The sequence below is a fragment of the Scyliorhinus canicula genome, chromosome 2 (assembly GCF_902713615.1).
Source record: "Scyliorhinus canicula chromosome 2, sScyCan1.1, whole genome shotgun sequence".
In the NCBI taxonomy this organism is placed as follows: domain Eukaryota; kingdom Metazoa; phylum Chordata; class Chondrichthyes; order Carcharhiniformes; family Scyliorhinidae; genus Scyliorhinus; species Scyliorhinus canicula.
Genome location: NC_052147.1, coordinates 192,263,649 through 192,283,105, shown reverse-complemented (window position 1 = coordinate 192,283,105; position 19,457 = coordinate 192,263,649). Strand labels below are relative to the sequence as shown.

The window sequence follows — 19,457 nt, the reverse complement described above, 5'->3', positions numbered from 1 at the left end:
ACTTGAAACAATTTTCTTCGGCAGCAAACTATTCATCTATAACTAAGCCTATTTTTTTTACTTATTTCTAACTTACTGCGATAGGTGCACAAGGGCATATGCAAATATGTCATTCTGCCTTGGGCAAAGTATTGTTCCCACCTTCCTGTTGTTATCCAGTGGAAGAGTCAGAGGTGATATGTTCAGAAGACCTGATAACTGCTGATCGTAATTACATGATTATCTCAAAAAATCCTGTGTCCAACATTCGTGTTGCATATGTTGTTCATTTTGTAAAAATGCCATTACTGTATACCAATGGATTTATGTGAAGTCTTGTATATGAGTTATTCATTTAACCATAGAATTCCTATAGTGCAGAAGGCGGCCATTCGGCCCATTGAGCCTGAACCTCTGAAAGAGTTCACCCTCCCGCCCTATCTGCGTAACACCATAAGCCCAACTAACCTGCACGTCTTTGGACGCCAAGGGGCAATTTAACATGGCCAATCCACCAGTAACTTCATTGCAGTAGACCAATGTGTGACAATAAAGATTTAAAAATTCACCCACACATGGTTGTACTGTCGGAGGAGCCGGAGCACTGGAGGAAACCCATGCAGGCGGGGAGAATGATCAAACTTTGCACAGTCACCCAAGGTTAGAATTGAACCTGGGTCCCTGGCGCTGTGAGGCAGCAGTACTAACCAATAAGCTGCCCTTTTAAATATTTTTTATATTCTCCATTCAGTGAAGATGTCAAACTGACTTACTGGTTCTTTGGGTTTGGCTTCATATCCAGAATTACTAGCTCATTCATAAACATAATGGAGCAACAATTCGGCCATTACCGTGTACATTTCTGTAAATGTACATGTAAAAACCAATGTAAAAACTTCATGCCTTGAAGCCTTGTAATGTAATTTCATGCATGCAAAGAGCATTCAAAGTGGAAAAGTGAGATTGACAATGTTTTCTTTTTTACAGAGAAGAGGCTGACCAATTGCAAAACCTTCGGAACTGTGTGCGCATGGAGCTGCAAGAGTTGGAAATGCAGCTGGAGGAGCGAACGTTCGCTCTGGAGGAGCAGCTCAAAACCCCAAACCAGTTTACCATGTTCAGTCCTCCACCTCGTGCTGTGAGTTACATGTGTTTAATCTTATAGATTCTCCTCCACATTTCTGTGGTGGATGGATATCTTTGATCTTGCTGTAATTTAATTATTTTCTTCCTTGGCCTGGCCAGATCTGGCATCCTTGCAGTTGAGAGGGCACTGACGGGGCCATTCTCAAGCTACTGTCATAGATTCTGATAATCAGATCCCACTCTTGCCTCTGAATTTATATTGCTAAGAAGCACCAGAGGCTCTGCTTGGCAATTTCAGATTTAATTGAATGAATGTGTGTGACTGTTGCTCAGCGCCATTCCAAACACTGGCTCTCATCTATTTTGTAGTACAACTGAAATGATCAGACTCCTCCGACATCTAGTACTGGACGAGCAGAAATGTCTTCAAATCAATATTGGAAAGACAACGGCCATTGTTTTCGATCCCTACTATAAATTCCATTCTCCAGCTTTCTCTAACTTCACATTCCATCCATCCACGACAGCTGTCTGAAGCTGAACCAGCCTCCTACAACCTTGGTATATTTGACTCCATGATGAGTGCTGATCACATACACGAAGACCACCTCCATAAAATCACCTGATACTACCTTTGTCCCAGTTTATCTTCTGTTGAAATGCTCAGCCATGCGAGTTTACCTCCAGACTAGATTCCTCCCACATACTCCTGGCTGGCATCCCATGTTTTAGTCTTCGTGGAGATCATCCAAAGCCTGCAGTCCATATTCCTACTTCCACTAAGCCCCATTCACCCTCAATTCCTGGTTTCAATTACCTTCAAGAAATCTCGCTTTCTTATTTCTGTGATTTCCTCAGCTCACCACACTCATCCAATCTTGGCCTCTTGAGCATGCCCAGTTTGAATCACTCCATCACTGTTGACCAGGTGTAGAGTTGCATCAGACCTAGATTCTTAAATTCCCTCCAAACCTCTTGGCCAATCTATATACTTTTTCTCCTTTAAGATGAAACCTTCCTCCGACCAAGCTTTTAGCCCATGCTGTAATATTGCCTGTTGTGACACAGTATCAAATTTTGCTTTAAAACACTCTTGTAAGCTTTTGAGTCTCCTTCTTTAGCACCTTCTTTTCTTAACATTGACCTCAAGCCTTCTCCGTTGGTGGCTATTTTCGGGCTCTTGCCTTTGCCTTGTTAATAGCCAGGAGGCGAGTTCTTCTGGGATGGAGAGTTTCCACTCCGCCTAGTGCCTCGGCCTGGTTGGGTGATCTTATGGAGTTCTTATACCCTGAGAAGGTCAAGTACACCATTAGGGGGTCGGTCCAAGGGTTCTACCTGAGGTAGCGGCCATTTATCTCATACTGCAAAGAATTAGTTACCATCAGCTGTTAGTGGGGACAGAAGGGTATAGTTGCCAGGTATGGGGTGTTATGATAGTGTTGAGTGTTTTTGTTTTATGTTATTAACAAGGCAAATGTACCATGAATGAACCACTTTCTGGGCTTTGTTGAAGCTGAGGTTGTGTTTTGTTATCTTTAATAAAATATTTATTTTGAAAAAAATGAAAGGGGAATGTCTGATGTTTGGAATTCCATGATGCTGATCTCAAGCTAGTAATTATATTTTTATTTTAGAATTTCGAAGAACGGGAAAAGTCAGTATGTTTGCTGAGTGGCACTTGCATTCTATATATTTTTAAGTATTTGCTTTCTTGTACTTCTGTATTTCAGGGGGCATACACTAATAACACAGATACCATGTCTTCCTCCTCTCTCAATGTAATGGAACCGGTAAGTAAATTGGACTTCCCTGAACAGTGGTTAAATATAAACTGCTGCTCGCAATCAGGCGAGGCGAAAACTCCCATCTCCGATACATAACTAAATATTAACCCGGATGATCGAATGTGATTGACTTGTGACGGCAATTATAATTTCCTGTGATCAACACTCTAGCTTTCACATTCTGTAATCAATCAATGCACTGTATTATCTGGATCACTGAATGTTACTTTTTACATTAATCCTAGCAAGCAGCTACAAGTTAACATAGATTCTAGCAAATGGCGTCAATAATAGATTCCCAATATCTTTCTGCTACTTCTCGTGTTTTCATCTTACATTTGACTTAGTAGCATTGTGTCATCTTATTGATTGCATTATGACTGAATCTCATGTCATTGCCAAATGGTCCGCAAATTAATCCTGAATTATGCAAATTATTGTTGGATTGTGAAGACTGCTGGATTAAGTAGTTATAAATGGTGGCAATTTGTCTCATTGGTCCTATGGTTGTGGTCTGTGGTCATCAAAGTGATGTTTAGTCTAAAACAAAAGGTTTGTTGATCAATCTCAGATGGGTTAACTCTACAGTTTTTTAAAACATTAATAACTAGTTTGGCTGCTAATGACCTTCCCAAATATAAAATCCTGATTTAGGTTTGTGACGTCAACAGTAGGGAGAATGGGATTAATTGGTAGCTCATTTAAAGATCTATCACAGGTACAATGAGCCAAATGGTCATCTTCTGGTCTGTAAGATGTGATAATTCTATTGCATTGGACAAGAACACAAGCAGTCATTTTCAATATTGTAACTAAAGTGTACTTTATTAGAGGACACATGCCTGAGATTGTAAGAAATTAGTTAAGTGATGTGGGTTTTATCATTCTGTTCTTCTGTAAAGTACCTCTGTGTTGTGTGGAACTATGAATATTGAAGCCAATGAAATGAATTAAAATAAGAAAACATTTTAATCTACCTGCTTTATCTCAAGCATTTTCAAACGACTGATGCTTTGGGAGAAATTCTAACAGGACCATGAACTAAAATGGTCAATAGAATGCACAAGTGTCATTTCCTGCTGTACAACAAAGTCTTGATGGTCTGAACTGTTGGAAGCTTTAGTTTACTTTGTTATGAAGTAATAAATTAGAGGCTTATTTCCCAGTTAATAGACTGGGAACATTTATCATTTTAGTGATTTTAAGCAGTTGATATTTATTTTCCCTTTCATCCATATTTACATTTGTATCCCATTACCTGACACTAAATGACACAGATTAAACAGAATGAAAATAAAATTGTACATCAAGCGAGTTTGTTCTCTCCTGTTGAGAGGAAGAATATTACAGCAATATATTATTTTCATTGCAACATCCTGCTTTACTATTAATTTTGTTTAAATCTAGGTGGCTGAGCTTTTGAGGGAGCAGTCTTGCCTTCGATCTGAACTAGGGTTCTCTGAAACTTCAGGAGATGAATATGAGTACCCACAATCCTACTCTACACCATATACCAACTTAGAGTCCACTTCACGCTGTTCTAGCCCAGGCCGCATGCCGAGGTATTCGAGTTCTTTGGGTCTTTACCATCAAGGGGTACCAAGCACTACTGTACAGTATGGCAAACCAGCAAACCTAGCTACCTCATCGCCACAAAGCAGACCGGTGTATCGTTCTTCAGTTATGCTGACTCCCTCACCACCTGCCCGAGTTGAACGGAGAGAGCATTTTACAGAAGGTCGATGTTCACCAGGAATTGTGGATCAGAAGTCAGTAGGCAAAAAGACTGAACTGACTGGAGCTACAGCAGCCCCTGTTGCTAAAGAAGCAAGAAGCAATATCGTGGACCATCTGGATTTCCAGAATGCTCTACAAGAGGTTAGTGATTTACATGTATGAGAAGCTGCTGGTGTACCTGAAGACTGTAATAATAAATTGTTCCCTAAAGGTTGGAGAGGTTATGCTTCTTGTAAAGCTGTGGTCATCTTAATAACCAATGGAGTTTACCTTACAGCTCAAAAATCTCATGTTATAACTGTAGCCTGAAACAGTATGCATTTCTAAGCTGAAACCAGTTCAGTTAAAAAGTAACATCTAGAACATGAATTAATATCCAAGGTGCTGCATAGTCAAAAACAACACTCTACTGGAGAAATTACTGGGCACACAGATAAGGAGAGGGGGAACTGTGGGAACATTTAAGGAAGACTTTGGGAGAGGGCAAGAACACCATTGGATAGAGCTGGGCAGAAATGGGAAGACAAAGTCAGGATGGAAGGGGGGGTGGGGACTCTGAAGCGAAGCACTAAGTATAGCCAACTCCACCTGCTCCTGCGCAAGGCTAAGCCTCATGCAGCTAAAAGTGGTGTACGGAGAACACCTAACCAAAACCCGAATGAACAGATTCTACCTGGAGGTGGAGGACAAATGTGAATGGTGCCAAGGAGGCCTCATCAACCATGTCTATATGTTCTGGGCCTGCCCCAGACGTATGAGGTTCTGGTCAGCCTTCTTTGAGGCAATTCCAAGGTTGTGGGGGTGAGGGTGGAGCTGTGCCCAAGAGTGGCAGTCTTCGGGGTACCAGACCAGACAGAACTACATATGGGAAGAGGGCCTATGCCCTGGGTTTTGCTTCCTTAATCGCACGACGGAGATACTGTTCAGCTGCCGATCAGCACCACCCACCGCTGCAGACTGGCCGGCCGACCTGTCGGAATTTCTCCACCTGGGAACATCCGGTACACCATTCGAGGGTCAGGTGAGGCTTTCACAAAGCGTGGGGGCAATTCATCATCCTGTTTCAAGAACTGTTTGAAGCCAACAGTGATTGCGAAGAAAGGGGAAGGGGGAACCGATGAGGGCAGAAAGAACGCATTGAACGGAGAGGAATAGTTGGGGGGAGGAAGGCAAGGAAAGAATCCAGGGGAGTATTAGGGAGAGTCATGGAAAAAGAGTAAGGGGGAGGGGGGAGGCAGAGAGCCCCCCCCCCCCCCCCTCCACACCTAGGAATCCACAAGGATGGCGGCAGGAATCACATAAGGAAAGAGAGGAGTGTAGCAATATGACACCCAGGGCGAAAGTAGTGCCAGGAGGGAGCCCAGCAAACAAAGAGGGAGGGGGGCGGTTGCGGGGCGAGGGGGCAGGGCGGGGGGCGGAGGGGGGAGGGCCAACAGAAGGAGTGCGTGTGAAATTGTACATAAGAAACATCATGCTTTATATGTCATTGTTAAAATTCAAAATGCCAATAAAAATATTTTTTAAAAAGGAACGATAAGCGAGGGGCAGCATGGTGCCTCAGTGATTAGCATTGCTGCCTCATGGCGCTGAGGAACCGGGTTCGATCGCGGCCCCGGGGCATTTTCCGTGTCGAGTTTGCACATTCTCCCCGCGCCTTTGTAGGTCTCACCCCCACAACCAAAAAAGGTGTGCAGGATAGCTGAATTGGCCACACTAAATTGCCCTTTAATTGGAAAAAAGAAGTGGGTACTCTAAATTTATTTTTTTTAAATGACAAACGACAGAGGAGAACAGAGTATAAATTTGGGCTGAGGCCTAAATAGGTTAACTATACATATGAGGTAGCAGTGATTCCCAGTATTGCAAAAGATGTATGAAAAGATTCCAGCAGGCAGAACTTATACTATAGTGTGGCCATGGATGTCCTAGGATACCGGAACATGCTGAGAAATGGAATTTGATGAAGGTTGTAGGGTTGAAAGTAATCACCTAACATAAGGGAGGGGGGTGGAGAAGGTTTAAAAGTATACATTTAATATGTTTTGTTAACATTTATTTATTTGGAGGGGGAACAATCTCTCACCTTCATACTAACTTGGCATATTAGAAATGCGATATGGTGATGATTCAGGGCTAAAATGAAGAATCTAGTGCTCCCAATTCCCCCCTCAATGTCCTGAACATGGAACTAAAGTCACACACAAATTGGTTCCTAAAATTTTTCAAATTTAGATTTTTTAAAAGTTCCTTAAAAGACGTGGCTTAATGCAGGTGTCACCAGGGGATGGCACAATTAACATTGAAAATCTCATTGCGACTGTTGGCATAAATCTTTTTCCAAATTTAATTATATATAGATATGTAATATGTATGGTGTAGCAGATAACTATTTGAAAATTCTAATGGCAGGTTACATTGAATAATATCCATAAGTTTGTGAATTATCCAAATCTGTTTGCATTTGGGCGGGGAAAGTAAAAAAAGTTTATATCATGTTATCATTGGAATAGAGGATGAAACAAAATACGTTTTGAATGAAAATGAAATGAAAATCGCTTATTGTCTCAAGTAGGCCTCAAATAAAGTTACTGTGAAAAGCCCGAATCACCACATTCCAGCGCCAGTTCGGGGATGCTGGTACGGGATATAGTCGTAGGATATATAGAAGATGTGATAAATATGAGACTTTTGCCTCACAATGTTAGGGAAAAATTTGAAGTTAAAGTATGGACCTAATATGGTTTTATTGCCATTACTTTTAGGCATGAAACTAATGCTGGAGGTTTACCAGGCTAATATGCCGCCCAGCAGATTGGAGATAGAAAACAATTGCCAGCAATTTAATTTTCTACAGAGCCCTGTGGCAAATGTATTGAATAAGAAAGTATAAGTGCAAGAACTAGAATGAGACCTGCACTTAACAATCTTTGAATATGGAGACACTAATGTTGCCAACTGAGCCAAACCATTGCTAGGCTTCAATAAAAGGAAGTTGAAATTCAGCCAGTTTTACACTTAAAGTTATTAGTATTCCATGTATTGTTGAGTTGAATTTTAAGGTTGTAAGTGAACTCTGCGTGCAGGTGATATTAAAGTTGGACCATTGGCCAGCAGAAGTATCAAATCCAGTGTTTAAATTAAGTAGCAGGTTATTTGCTAAATACTGCTAATTACTTCCACAGATAATTTCTTATGTCTTGAATAACATTTTTACAAACGTGTCACTTTAATCTTCATTGACTACTTTCCTCCATGGAAGCTATCAACATTGACTCATATAACACAGGCAAACCAAACCAGGGTCAGAATAAGTGCCTCTGGTCTACAAAATGGCGATCTATATTGAATAAAAGTGGAGAAAATCTTGCCAAATTCTACCTTAAACAGATTGATGACCTTTATTTTATAAATTCAGATTCACAAAAGGTTTGATATTTTGGCTGACATCGACCAAGAAAGCCTGGGCTTCACAATAATTGTTTCCAAAACTCCGGAAACAACCTTTACAATGATTGGAAAAAGTCAAGTTTGTAAAATAATTTCTAATTCATTCATTTTGAATGGGTTGTTTCCCACCAGCTTCCCATCCAGACCTGGATTCACCCACACTTGGCCATTTTTTGGGCCTTGGGAATTTTTTCCCCGTTCCAACCTATACTTGGAAATTCTTTCAACATTTGGGAGCTGAACTTGCCAGCAAGGTGAGCTTCTGAGAGATCAGGGTGCCATTTGAAAGGGTGCCCCGATCTCAAGTGAGCTTGAGGGTCCCCCACGCCCCCCACCCATGGATAATGCAGACGGGCATTTACCCCCCTCCTCAAGTGAGGGTTGTTGAAGGCCCTCTCCCTTTCAGGCCCCGCTCACCCACCTTTCAGGACCCCCCCCCCCCCCCCCCCCACCCTCCCCTTTCACCCCTTCCCAACCTTTGGGGTCCTTTCATACCTCCTCAACCCCCATCCTTCATAAACCGACCTTTCATGGGCATCTTCTCCCCCCACCCCCTCAAGGCCCTGATCCTTGGCAGTGCCAGCCTAGCATCCAGGTAGTGCCCCGGCACTCCCAGGTTTGCACTACTGGAGTGCCAGGGTATTGCCTTGCCCTCTCCCCGGCCAGCTGGAGAGCTCCAATGGCCTCCAGTTCTCCCGGAGTGGCCATCACGCTAGGACTCATTTAAATATGATTATCTGAATCATGCCCAGCGAGGGCACTGCATGTGGACTGATTTGCACCTGGCGCAAAGCCTGATTTGGGCTTCTCCTGTAATTTACCCTTGTGCCCGGATCAACGTTGAGCACAACGCAGTGGTAGAATCTCTCCTTCAATCACTGAGTTATCATAGAACAGGACAGCACAGAACAGGCCCTTCGGCCCTCGATGTTGTGCTGAGCAATGATCACCCTACTCAAACCCACGAATCAACCCTATACCCGTAACCCAACAACCCCCCCCCCCCCTTAAACCTTCCTTTTTAGGACACTACGGGCAATTTAGCATGGCCAATCCACCTAACCCGCACATCTTTGGACTGTGGGAGGAAACCGGAGCACCCGGAGGAAACCCACGCACACACAGGGAGGACGTGCAGACTCCGCACAGACAGTGACCCAGCTGGGAATCGAACCTGGGATCCTGGAGCTGTGAAGCATTTATGCTAACCACCATGCTTCCGTGCTGCCCATCAAAGTTATCCTCCCATCAAAGAGCTAGTAAATCCAGAGTGATGGAAGATTTCTTGGAGTGCACTTTACGAATATATATCATTTCACTAGATGCCAGGTATAAATAACATTGAACAACTGAGAAAGTAGGTTTAACTTTAAATAAAATCCAATATGATCCAGTAACCAACTCCTTCTGTCATACAATATAATTTTTCTAAACCAAAAATACCAGCGCCAACTGGCCAAACCGGTTTCCCGATGCTGTTCCCGGTGCCAGTGAGTTTCACCAGGGCGGAGGAAGGGTGACCACAAGATCCTGCCCAATCCATTAAAAAGACCAGTTAACATTGTTGAAAAGCTCTCTGAGAGGTCATGAAGGGTCAAGCTGTGCTTTTTAAGGGGGACCTGCACTTCTCCGGCTGAATGAAGGCTAACACACAGTGGGAGCCAGTCATGCTGGGCCCCCTGAAAGGGGGAACGGTGCAAAGGGGAACTTGGCCATTGGGAAACAGATGGTCTGGCTCAGCACTGGTTACTGGAAAAGTGGGTTGTTCGTACGCAGGAACTGTCAGAATATATGGGTATTGTAAAGCACATGAAGGGTTAATGTAGTGTTACTATTCTAGTCACTAAATAGTGCTACAAAGCAACCATATAAACATCACATGCCTCCTAGACACGAGAGAGTGGAAGTGAGCCAGGCAGAGTAGGTGGGAGATAGTTTAACTGATCGAATAATTTGGTATTGTGGAAGTGTAATGTAATCTTTACTTATCTGATCTCTTCGTAATATGTTTGAATCTAATGAAGAGTAGTGTAATAAATTAGCTTTGTTTGTTAAACACTGCTTGCTGTTCTTTGTTTTGTTCACACTACAACGTTAACCATCCTGAAGAACAAAAACAAAGAACACAGCATGGTACCAGGTGTGTTTACTAAAGGGTTTTAGTTAGGTTAGAAAGAAGATCATCGAAGAAAAATAAAATTGTCAAGAAAAATAAAATCTCGAAAAAAACTCCCATCACATTCTACAAGCCAGTCGCATCGAGACGCACCATGAAAGAAGCAAAAATGCATGGTCTACAGACTCCTAAACACTTCAAGACTACCAGTAAACTAGACGTGAATTGGAAAAGTTTTAAGTAACAATTTAATTTGTGTCTCTCTGCTTCAACTCTAGAGTCAGCCAGTGACTAGCGGAAAATTGTGCTGTTTCTCACTGTGGCTGGACCACAAGCCATAGAACTGTTCAGTGCGTTTAATTTTGAAAATAACGATGACAAGACAAATTTTAATGCAGTAATAGAAAGGTTCGATCTGCATTGGAAGGCTCAAATTAATGAAACGTACAAGAGATATACATTTACAAAACGGGCACAAAAAGCAGGTGAATTGGTAGATTCTTTCATCACGAGTCTCCGTTTAAGAGCGCAGACTTGCAATTTTTCAACGGTAACAGATAGCGTCCACTCTGACCAAATCGTATTTGTTATAAAAATGAAAATCTTTGTGAGTGTTTACTGAGGCAGCACATTTATTGTTGGAAGATACAATAAACTTATGTCGAGCGATTGAGCCAGTCTGCAGATTTACAATCCCGGGAAAAGAAGACAACATGGCTGACGCCATTATAGCTGTGGCGCAGTTAAAGAAGCGGCATGCTGAAGCTGATGGCCATTTGCAAATGATGTAAGCAGTGTGGTGACGTGTGCTTGTTGTGGCCACGCCCACCAAGGAAAACAATATCCAGCCACCAGGAAAGTCTGCGTAAACTGTGGCAAACTTAATCATTACAGTGCCGTTTAAGTACAAAACATTCCGATGAAGAAGCATATTCTTTGCTGATGCAGTCAACAAGGTTGATAATGCTGAAAAATGATATTTAAAGCACATATTATCTGTTCACATGAAGAAAGATTGGAACATACCATTAAAAGTAAATGGGTCCAAAATGTTTTTCAAGTTGGATACTGGAACTCTTGCAAATTTGATCACTGTATCAGACCTCTCTAAGATACAGTGTCCGACAATTGAAGCTACTAAATACCAATTGAGGGACTACAATGGCAACATCATTAGCACAAGAGGATTGTGCTGTCTAACAGTCAGCAACAATGATATCCACCTACCATGCTCTTTGAAATAGTTCATGCCAATAAATCGTCTTGTTGGAGTGAAGAAATGCCCAGAGTCTGTTTGCGACTGAGTGGTGTTGGTAAAACTTTTGTTTATTTGAAAAATGGTTGTGCACAACAGAAGAAACAAGCTGCTGCTGCCTTCAGCTCGCACGTGTCTGTTCTGATTTCTAACAGGGATTTCATGCATATATATTTTAAATTTGTTCCCGGTTACCGATAAGCATTGACGTCATCGATCAATTTCATACAATATAGTCCGATCAGTCGAGATGTTTCCTGAGCCCCTTAATGGGAAACTGATTTACTCATACAATGGGTTTTACAAGTTACCAGATCATGTTCAGATTATTCCCCTTAACCTGAAATAATGCCATTAGTCCTTGATGAATGAAATGAAATTCGTTTATTGTCACAAGTAGGCTTCAAATGAAGTTACTGTGAAAAGCCCCTAGTCGCCACATTCCGCCGCCTGTTCAGGGAGGCTGGTACGAGAATTGAACCGTGCTGCTGGCCTGCCTTGGTCTGCTTTCAAAGCCAGCTATTTAGCCCTGTGCTAAACCATGAGGCGTTAATGGGTTTGTATTCCCTGCTCTGGGTAAAACAATGAATCTCTTGCAGACAAGCTGGGGCCATTGTCTTGTGACGTGGGTTCCCCATGTCCTGTAAGATGATGAAATTGTCCTGAATGCAGGTTTTCTTTAGGTTTCTGGTTGATCCAACAATTTAACTCTTTGCCTACCGGGTTTCCACTTCCCATGTGCTGCTTTTAATCGAGAACATCTTTTTATTAATATATATCTTATTTTCTCGCTAACAGTCTCTGCTAGGTGCTGATGCTGAATCTTGAGAAAGGGATTCACAGCGCCAATCAATGGGTTAGTTCACAACAAGATGACATAGAGGACATCCTTGCTAGGTTTCCAAATGTATTCACTGGTATGGGTATGTTACCGTTTACCTATAAAATACAGCTTAAAGAAAATGCTACACCAGTATTACATCCTTCGAGAAGAGTACGAGCCCCTCTCAGAGAAAGTCTCAAGCAGGAACTTGACCATATACAGAAACTGAACATCATATCCAAGATAACTGAACGTATTGATTAGGTTAGTTCCATGGTATGTGTATGAAAGCCTAATGGTGATCTCCGCATATGTATAGAGTGAAAGGATTTTAACAGGAAAGAGAACTATCAAATTCCTAAGTGAGAAGAGATTACAGGAGAGATGGCATAAACATTTTCTCTAAGTTTGATTCTAAAGGATTTTGGCAGCTACAACTTGATAAGTTTGGCAGAAAGATCTGTACTTTTAATAGGCCGTATGGAAGATATTGGTTCAATTGCATGCCTTTTGGAATCATCTCTGCCTGAGAAGTTTTCCATAGAGCAATGGAAACCATTACAGAAGGTATTGATGAGGTCCGGGTATACATCGATGATATTATCATCCGGTCTGCAACACCCAGAAGAGCACAATTCCAGACTACAAGTGCTGCTACGCATTGATTCGTATCGAGTGAAGCTCAACAAACCCAAGTGTCAATTTGGGAATTCCAAACTGAAGTTTTTGGGAGAACTCGTATCTAAAAATGGTGTACAACCGGACAGTGATAAAGTTAAAGCTATACATAACATGCCTGTTCCGACAGACAAAAAAGCAATCTTGAGAATGCTTGGAGTTGTCAACTTCCTTGGCAAATTTATTCCGAATCTTTCATCTAGGATGACAGCTCTTCGACAATTGATCAAGAAAAATGTTTCTTCTTCTTGGCCTTCCCAACATGAAAAGGAATGGTCTGACCTCAAATCCGCACTGACCATAGCCCCAGTTCTCACATTTTTGGATCCGACAAAGGAGACAGCGATCTTTGCAGACCTGAGTCAAGACTGGATAGGAGCTGTTCTTCTACAGAAGACTTCAAATAATCTGTGGAGACCGGTATCACGTCCTTCTAGAGCCATAGCGCCCACAGAACGATGCTACGCACAGATGGAAAAAAAAGTGTCTTGGTCTGGTGACAGGTGAACAATTTCACTATTATGTTAGATCTACCTACATTTATGATTGAGACTGATCATAGACTGCTTGTGCATATAATTCACAAGAGTCTAAATGACATGTTGCCCAGATTGCAAAGAATGCTATTGAGACTAAGAAGATATGATTTTTGACTGGTATATACTCCAGGAAAATATCTAATCCTAGCAGATACATTATTATGTGCTACTGAACATTAAGATAAAATTCCAGATCTTGTGCAGTTGATAGAAGCTCAAGCTGACATGCCAGCTGACACACTAGTTGTTTCTGATGTCAAGTTAAGACTGATTAAAGAAGAAACTGCAAAGGATGAAGCAACAAGTGATTCATCACATGGCTGATGAATGGCCAAATGCAAGCTGTTCCAGTTTCAGAAGTGTTAAAGATGATCGCTCTGTGCTAAATGCATTTTTACTCGAATTGGATAGAGTAGTCATTCTTATAAAGTTGAGAAGACAAATTCTTACACAGATTCATGAATACCAGGGTATTGAGAAATGTAAGTGACGCATGAGGCAATCCGTGTATTGGCCTGGCATATATTCAGACATTGACGATTTTGTTTCTGAATGTGGCATTTATCAAAGAAACCAGTTTGCTCAACAGAAAAATAAATTCACAATGTTGGATATTGTTACAATTCCATGGTCTAAAGTAGGAATAAATGTTTTCTGCTTTCTCGGCAAAGACTGCGTCGTCATTATTGACCATTACTCAAATTATCCAGAAGTCGTGAAACTTAAAAACTCGAGTTTGAAAACAGTCATCACGGCAGCTAAAGATGTTTTTTCTAGACATGGGATACCATTGACAGGCGTAGCGGACAATGGACCTTGTTTCGACAGTTGGGAATGGACTGAATTTTCTCAATGCTATATCCCCAGTCCAATGGGAAGGCTGAGAAAGGTGTGGGTTTAGTGAAGAAATTGTTGAAGAAAGCATAAGAGGTGAGACAAGAGTTTTTGAGAGCTTTATTAAGTTATAGAGTTACTCCTTTATCGACCGGCCTTTCGCCAGCGCAACATCTTATGAACAGACAGCTGTGTACCACATTACCAAGCCTAACTCTACTGAATCTTCATGCTAAACTAATCATTAATAAGATGAGACAGCAGCAGCTAACTCAAAGCTTATATTATAACAAGTCAACCAAACAGCTGATTCCGTTAGTTCCAGGAGATTGTGTACGTGTACAAGATCCAACGTGTGGATGGTCCTGCGTGCCTTGTGTTTTAAGTCAGGCAGCTCCACATTCCTATCTTGTCACAACGTCTGAAGGTTTAATATTCAGGAGAAATTGTCATGCATTGCTGAAGATGAAGCTACCCCCAACTCCAATTCAACCTCCACAATTGTTTTCAACCAGTAGGTTTCCTGGACATTTGTTAAAACTAAGTACTTCATCAACTGATACTCACTGACTGATACAATTCTTAATCAGAAGAAAGAACATTCTGATTCAATGACAATTGGATTGAGAAGATCAACGAGATCAAGAATGAAACCGGATTGTCTCAATTTATGAACTGTAAAACGCTGATTTAACTCCTGTAACTTTTAATAATTTTCATTATTGTACGTTGCCCATACACTGCTTGTATGTATATTTGCATGCAAGATTCAAATTTTTCAAAGAAAGGGGGATGTCACAAAACGTGAATATTGTCAAGCACATGAAGGGTTAATGTAATATTAATAATCTTTACTCTCACAAGTACTCTCACGGAGACACAGGGAGAGCGTGTAGACTCCACACAGGCAGTGACCAAGCCAGGAATCGAACCTGGGTCCCTGGAGCAATGAAGCAATAATGCTACCCACTGTTCTACCGTGCTGAAATGTTACTACTTTAGTCACCAGATGGTGCTATAGAGTCTCCTAGACATGGGAGAGAGTTGGAGGAGCCAGATAGAGTTGGTGTGCGATAGTTTAACTGATAGGATAATTTAGTATTGTAGAATTGTAGTGTAATCTTTACTTATCTGATCTCTTCGTAATATGTTTGAATCTAATTAAGTGTAGTGTAATAAATAAGCTTTGTTTGTTAAACACTGCTTGCTGTTCTTTGTTCACACTACAACCTTCACCATCCTAAAGAACAAAAAACGAAGAACACAACAGGAACTGCAGAGTGTTGTTGCCTTCCTGGCATTATGGGACCATAACACGCGAGCAAAAGGCCACCAACCATTATTAGGAAGTCAGTATGTATGTGTGGGCTGAAGCTGGCAATGGGAACACAGCTCTCGGATTTTGCACCCAGTGGCAATGAGGGGAAATGGAGGGTAGAGGAGAAGGGGCAGGAAGGACATGGAGGACATAGCCTCAGTATAGGAGCTTACCCAGAGATGACCAGGAAACAGTGCCAGAGGAAACTGCGTTTCTCCAGGCAGAGGTCACAGAGATTTGTACGCTTGTTGTGGACGACCTCAAACCTCACAGCACTGCCCGCCATGCCCTGCCAGTCGCCATGGAAGACACCTTGGCCTTCGACATCTTTGATTCCAGCTCCTTCCAAGGATTAGCTGTGGATCTTGGTGGCATCTTGCTAACAGCAGCACACCATTGCATCTGGCGGTTCACTGATGCCCTCTTAGCAGAATTGGACAGGAATTCAGTACAATCTAACTCCCGGCTCAGAGACATTATCTGAGGGTCCCAGGGAGTGGGGGATTTGCTCATTGGAAGTTCAAACTTCATGGGCAATTCCCACAGAGTCCGAGCATGGGGGGGGGGGGGGGGGGGGGGGGGGGCGGCATCAGTGAACCTCCAGATGCAATGGTGTGCTGCTGTTAGCAAGATGCCGGTTCGCAACTTGGAGGTGCGTCTCATCTCTGACCATATGAGCTCATCTCACCATGAGTATTTTAAATATTCTTTATGAATTAAAAGTTGGGGTTCTGAAGTTTGGTTGTAAGATAATTGTGGGCCATTAGTTGCTTCTCAACCTGTTTGAACAATACATTTTTTAAAGTACTGTAGAATGGTAAAGATCTGAGGACAGCACGGTGGTGCACTGGTTAGCACTGCTGCCTCACGGCGCTGGAGACCATGGTTCGATCCTGGCTCCGGGTTACTGTCCTTGTGGGGTTTACACATTATCCCTGTGCCTTCCTGGGTCTCGCCTCCACTACCCACAGATGTGCTGGGTAGGTGGTTGGCCATGCTAAATAGCCTCTTTTTAAAAAGAAAAGAATGGCAAAGATCTATTTTATAGTTAATGATGACAAGTTTCATCCATGAAATTTCAAGTTGTGGGAAATCACACTTCTGTGTTCTTTTGGCCATAAAACGTATAGTAAATTATGAGTGGCTGCCCTTGACAACAAGGTAACAATTGACTTGAGTGTGGCATGAAGAATCCCTAAGAAAACTTGATGTCAATGAGAATGGGGGGGGGGGGGGGGGGGGGATCTTTCCAAGGTTCCACCTCGGACAAAAAAAGTTTTTTGTACTTGTGGGAGGCTGAGCATCACGTCCAAGGATAGCATTGCAGGGGTTCCTCGGGTAAGACCCCCCCCCCCCCCCCCCAATCCTCAGCTGCTTCATTAATTACCTTTCCTCCATCATGAGATCAGAAGTGCTGATGATCGCACAATGTTCAGCACAATTCTTGACTCCTCGGATATTGAAGCAGTCCATGCCCACTTGCAACAAGAACTGGATAACATGCAGGCTTCGTAAAATAAGTGACAACTAACATTAGCATCATAGAAGTGCCAAGCAATGACCATCTCCAACAAGGTCGAATCTAACCATCTTCCCTGGATGTCTGTGGAGTTTGGGGCAGCACGGTAGTACAGTGGTTAGCATTGTTGCTTCACAGCTCCAGGGTCCCAGGTTCGATTCCCGGCTTGAATCACTGTGTGTGCGGAGTCTGCACGTTCTCCCCGTGTCTGCGTGTGTTCCCTCCGGTTGTGAGGACAGGGTGGAAGTGTAAACTTAGGTGAGTTGGTCTTTCTGGTGCAGACTCGATGGGCCAAATGGCCTCCTTCTGCACTGTAAATTCTATGTCTATGTTTGCACTTTCTCCCCGTGTCTGCGTGGGTTTCCTCCCACAGTCCTAAGATGTGCAGGTTAGGTGGATGGGCCGTAATAAATTGTCCCTTAGTGTCCAAAAAGTTAGGTGGAGTTACTGGACTGGGTGGAGGTGTAGGATTAACTGGGGTGCTCTTTCCAGGGCCGATGCAGACTCAATGGGCTGAATGGCCTCCTTCTACAATGTAAATAGTATGATTCTATCCTGTGGTACCACCACTTCTGAATCCCCCACTATCAACATGGATTACCATTGATCACAAACTCCTGGACCCAGGCATATAAATGGCTGCAGAAGCAGGTCAGAGGCTGGGAATTCTGTGGAGTGTCATTCACCTCCTAACTCCTAAAGCCTGTCCAAAATCTACATGACACAAGTCAGGGTGTGATCGAATACTCGACACTTGCCTCCAACAATACTCCAGAAGTGTAACACCATCCAAGACACCCATCCATGTTAACCATTCACTTCCTTCATCACCAGTGCACATTGGCAGCAGTGTGTATCATCTACAAGATGGCTAAACTCCCTTGACAGCACCTTCCAAACATCTGACCTCTACCACCCAGAAGGACAAAGGCTGCAGATGCATGGAAAAATCTACATTCCCCTTCAAGCTACACACTATCCTAACTAATTGTCACCCTTCCATTGTCACTGGGTCAAAAACCTAGAACGCTCTTACCAACAGCATTGTGGGTGTACCTACACCACATGGCCTGCAGTAGCTCAAGAAGGCAGCTCACCATGACGATCTCCTGGGAAATTTAGGAGGAGCAATAAATGCTGGCCTTGCCAGTAACAATTCTTTTAAAAAATAATCTTGAAATAGAAATTGGCTGTAAAGCACTAGGCTTCCAAATTACTGAGAGGTGTTTGACTCTATTAAAAACTAAAAAATACTTCTTATTTAATCTCTTCACATCTCTGTGCTACTTTCTAATTTCTTTTCTTTTTTGTGATTATCGAAACATAGATAATAGGAGCAGGAGGAGGCCATTCGGCCCTTTGAGCCTGCTCCACCATTCATTATGATCATGGCTGATCATCCAACTCAATAGTCTGATCCCACATTACCCACCCACATATCCTTTGATTCCCTTCGTCCCGAGTGCTCGATCTAACTGCTTCTTGAAAACATACAATGATTTGGCTTCAACTACTTCCTGTGGTAATGAATTCCACAGGCCAACCACGCTCTGGGTGAAGATATTTCTCCACATCTCTGTCCAAAATGGACTAACCCATATCCTCAGACTGTGACCTCTGGTTTTGGACACACCCACCATCAGACACATCCTTCTTGCATCTACCCTGTCTCGTCTTGTTAGAATTTTATAGGTTTCTATGAGGATCCCCCCTCATTATTCTGAAATCCAGTGAATACAATCCTAACCGATTCAATCTCTCCTCATACGTCAGTCCCACCATCCCAGGAATCAGTCCGGTAAACCTTGGCTGCACTCCCTACAGCAAGAACATCCTTCCGCAGAAAAGGAGACCAAAGCTGCACACAATATTCCAGGTGTGGCATCACCAAGACCCTGTATAATTGCAGCAAGACATCCCTGCTCTTGTACTCTAACCCTCTCGCTATGAAGGCCAACAAACCATTAGCCTTCTTTACAGTCTGCTGCCCTTGTATGCTTACATTCAGCGACTGATTTACGAGGCCACTCGGGTCTCGTTGCACATCCTCTTACCTAATTTATCGCCATTCTGATAATAGATTGCCGCCTTGTTTTTGGTGCCAAAGTGGATAATCTCGCATTTATCCAAATTATTCCACATCTGTCATCCATTTGCCCACTCACTCAACTTGTCCAAATCTCACTGAAGGATCTCTGCATCCTCCTCACAGCTCACCCTCCCACCCAACTTTGTGTCATCTGCAAATTTGAATATATTACATTTTGTTCCCTCATCTAAATCATTAATATAAATATTGTGAATATCTGAGGTCCGAGCATCGATCCCTGTGGTACCCCACA

At 42.6% G+C, this 19,457-nt stretch overlaps 1 protein-coding gene across 8 annotated transcripts in view; it reads left to right on the top strand.

Moving 5' to 3' along the window:
- The window catches only part of itprid2 (ITPR interacting domain containing 2), a 210,425-nt gene that overhangs the window by 185,116 nt on the left and 5,852 nt on the right, over nucleotides 1-19,457 (top strand). For all 8 annotated transcript variants that reach the window (XM_038789246.1, XM_038789249.1, XM_038789245.1 and 5 more), the window contains 3 exons: nucleotides 967-1,117; nucleotides 2,796-2,855; nucleotides 4,257-4,727. In XM_038789246.1, coding sequence (XP_038645174.1) covers nucleotides 967-1,117; nucleotides 2,796-2,855; nucleotides 4,257-4,727 — 682 coding nt within the window. The remainder of the gene's footprint in view (nucleotides 1-966; nucleotides 1,118-2,795; nucleotides 2,856-4,256; nucleotides 4,728-19,457) is intronic.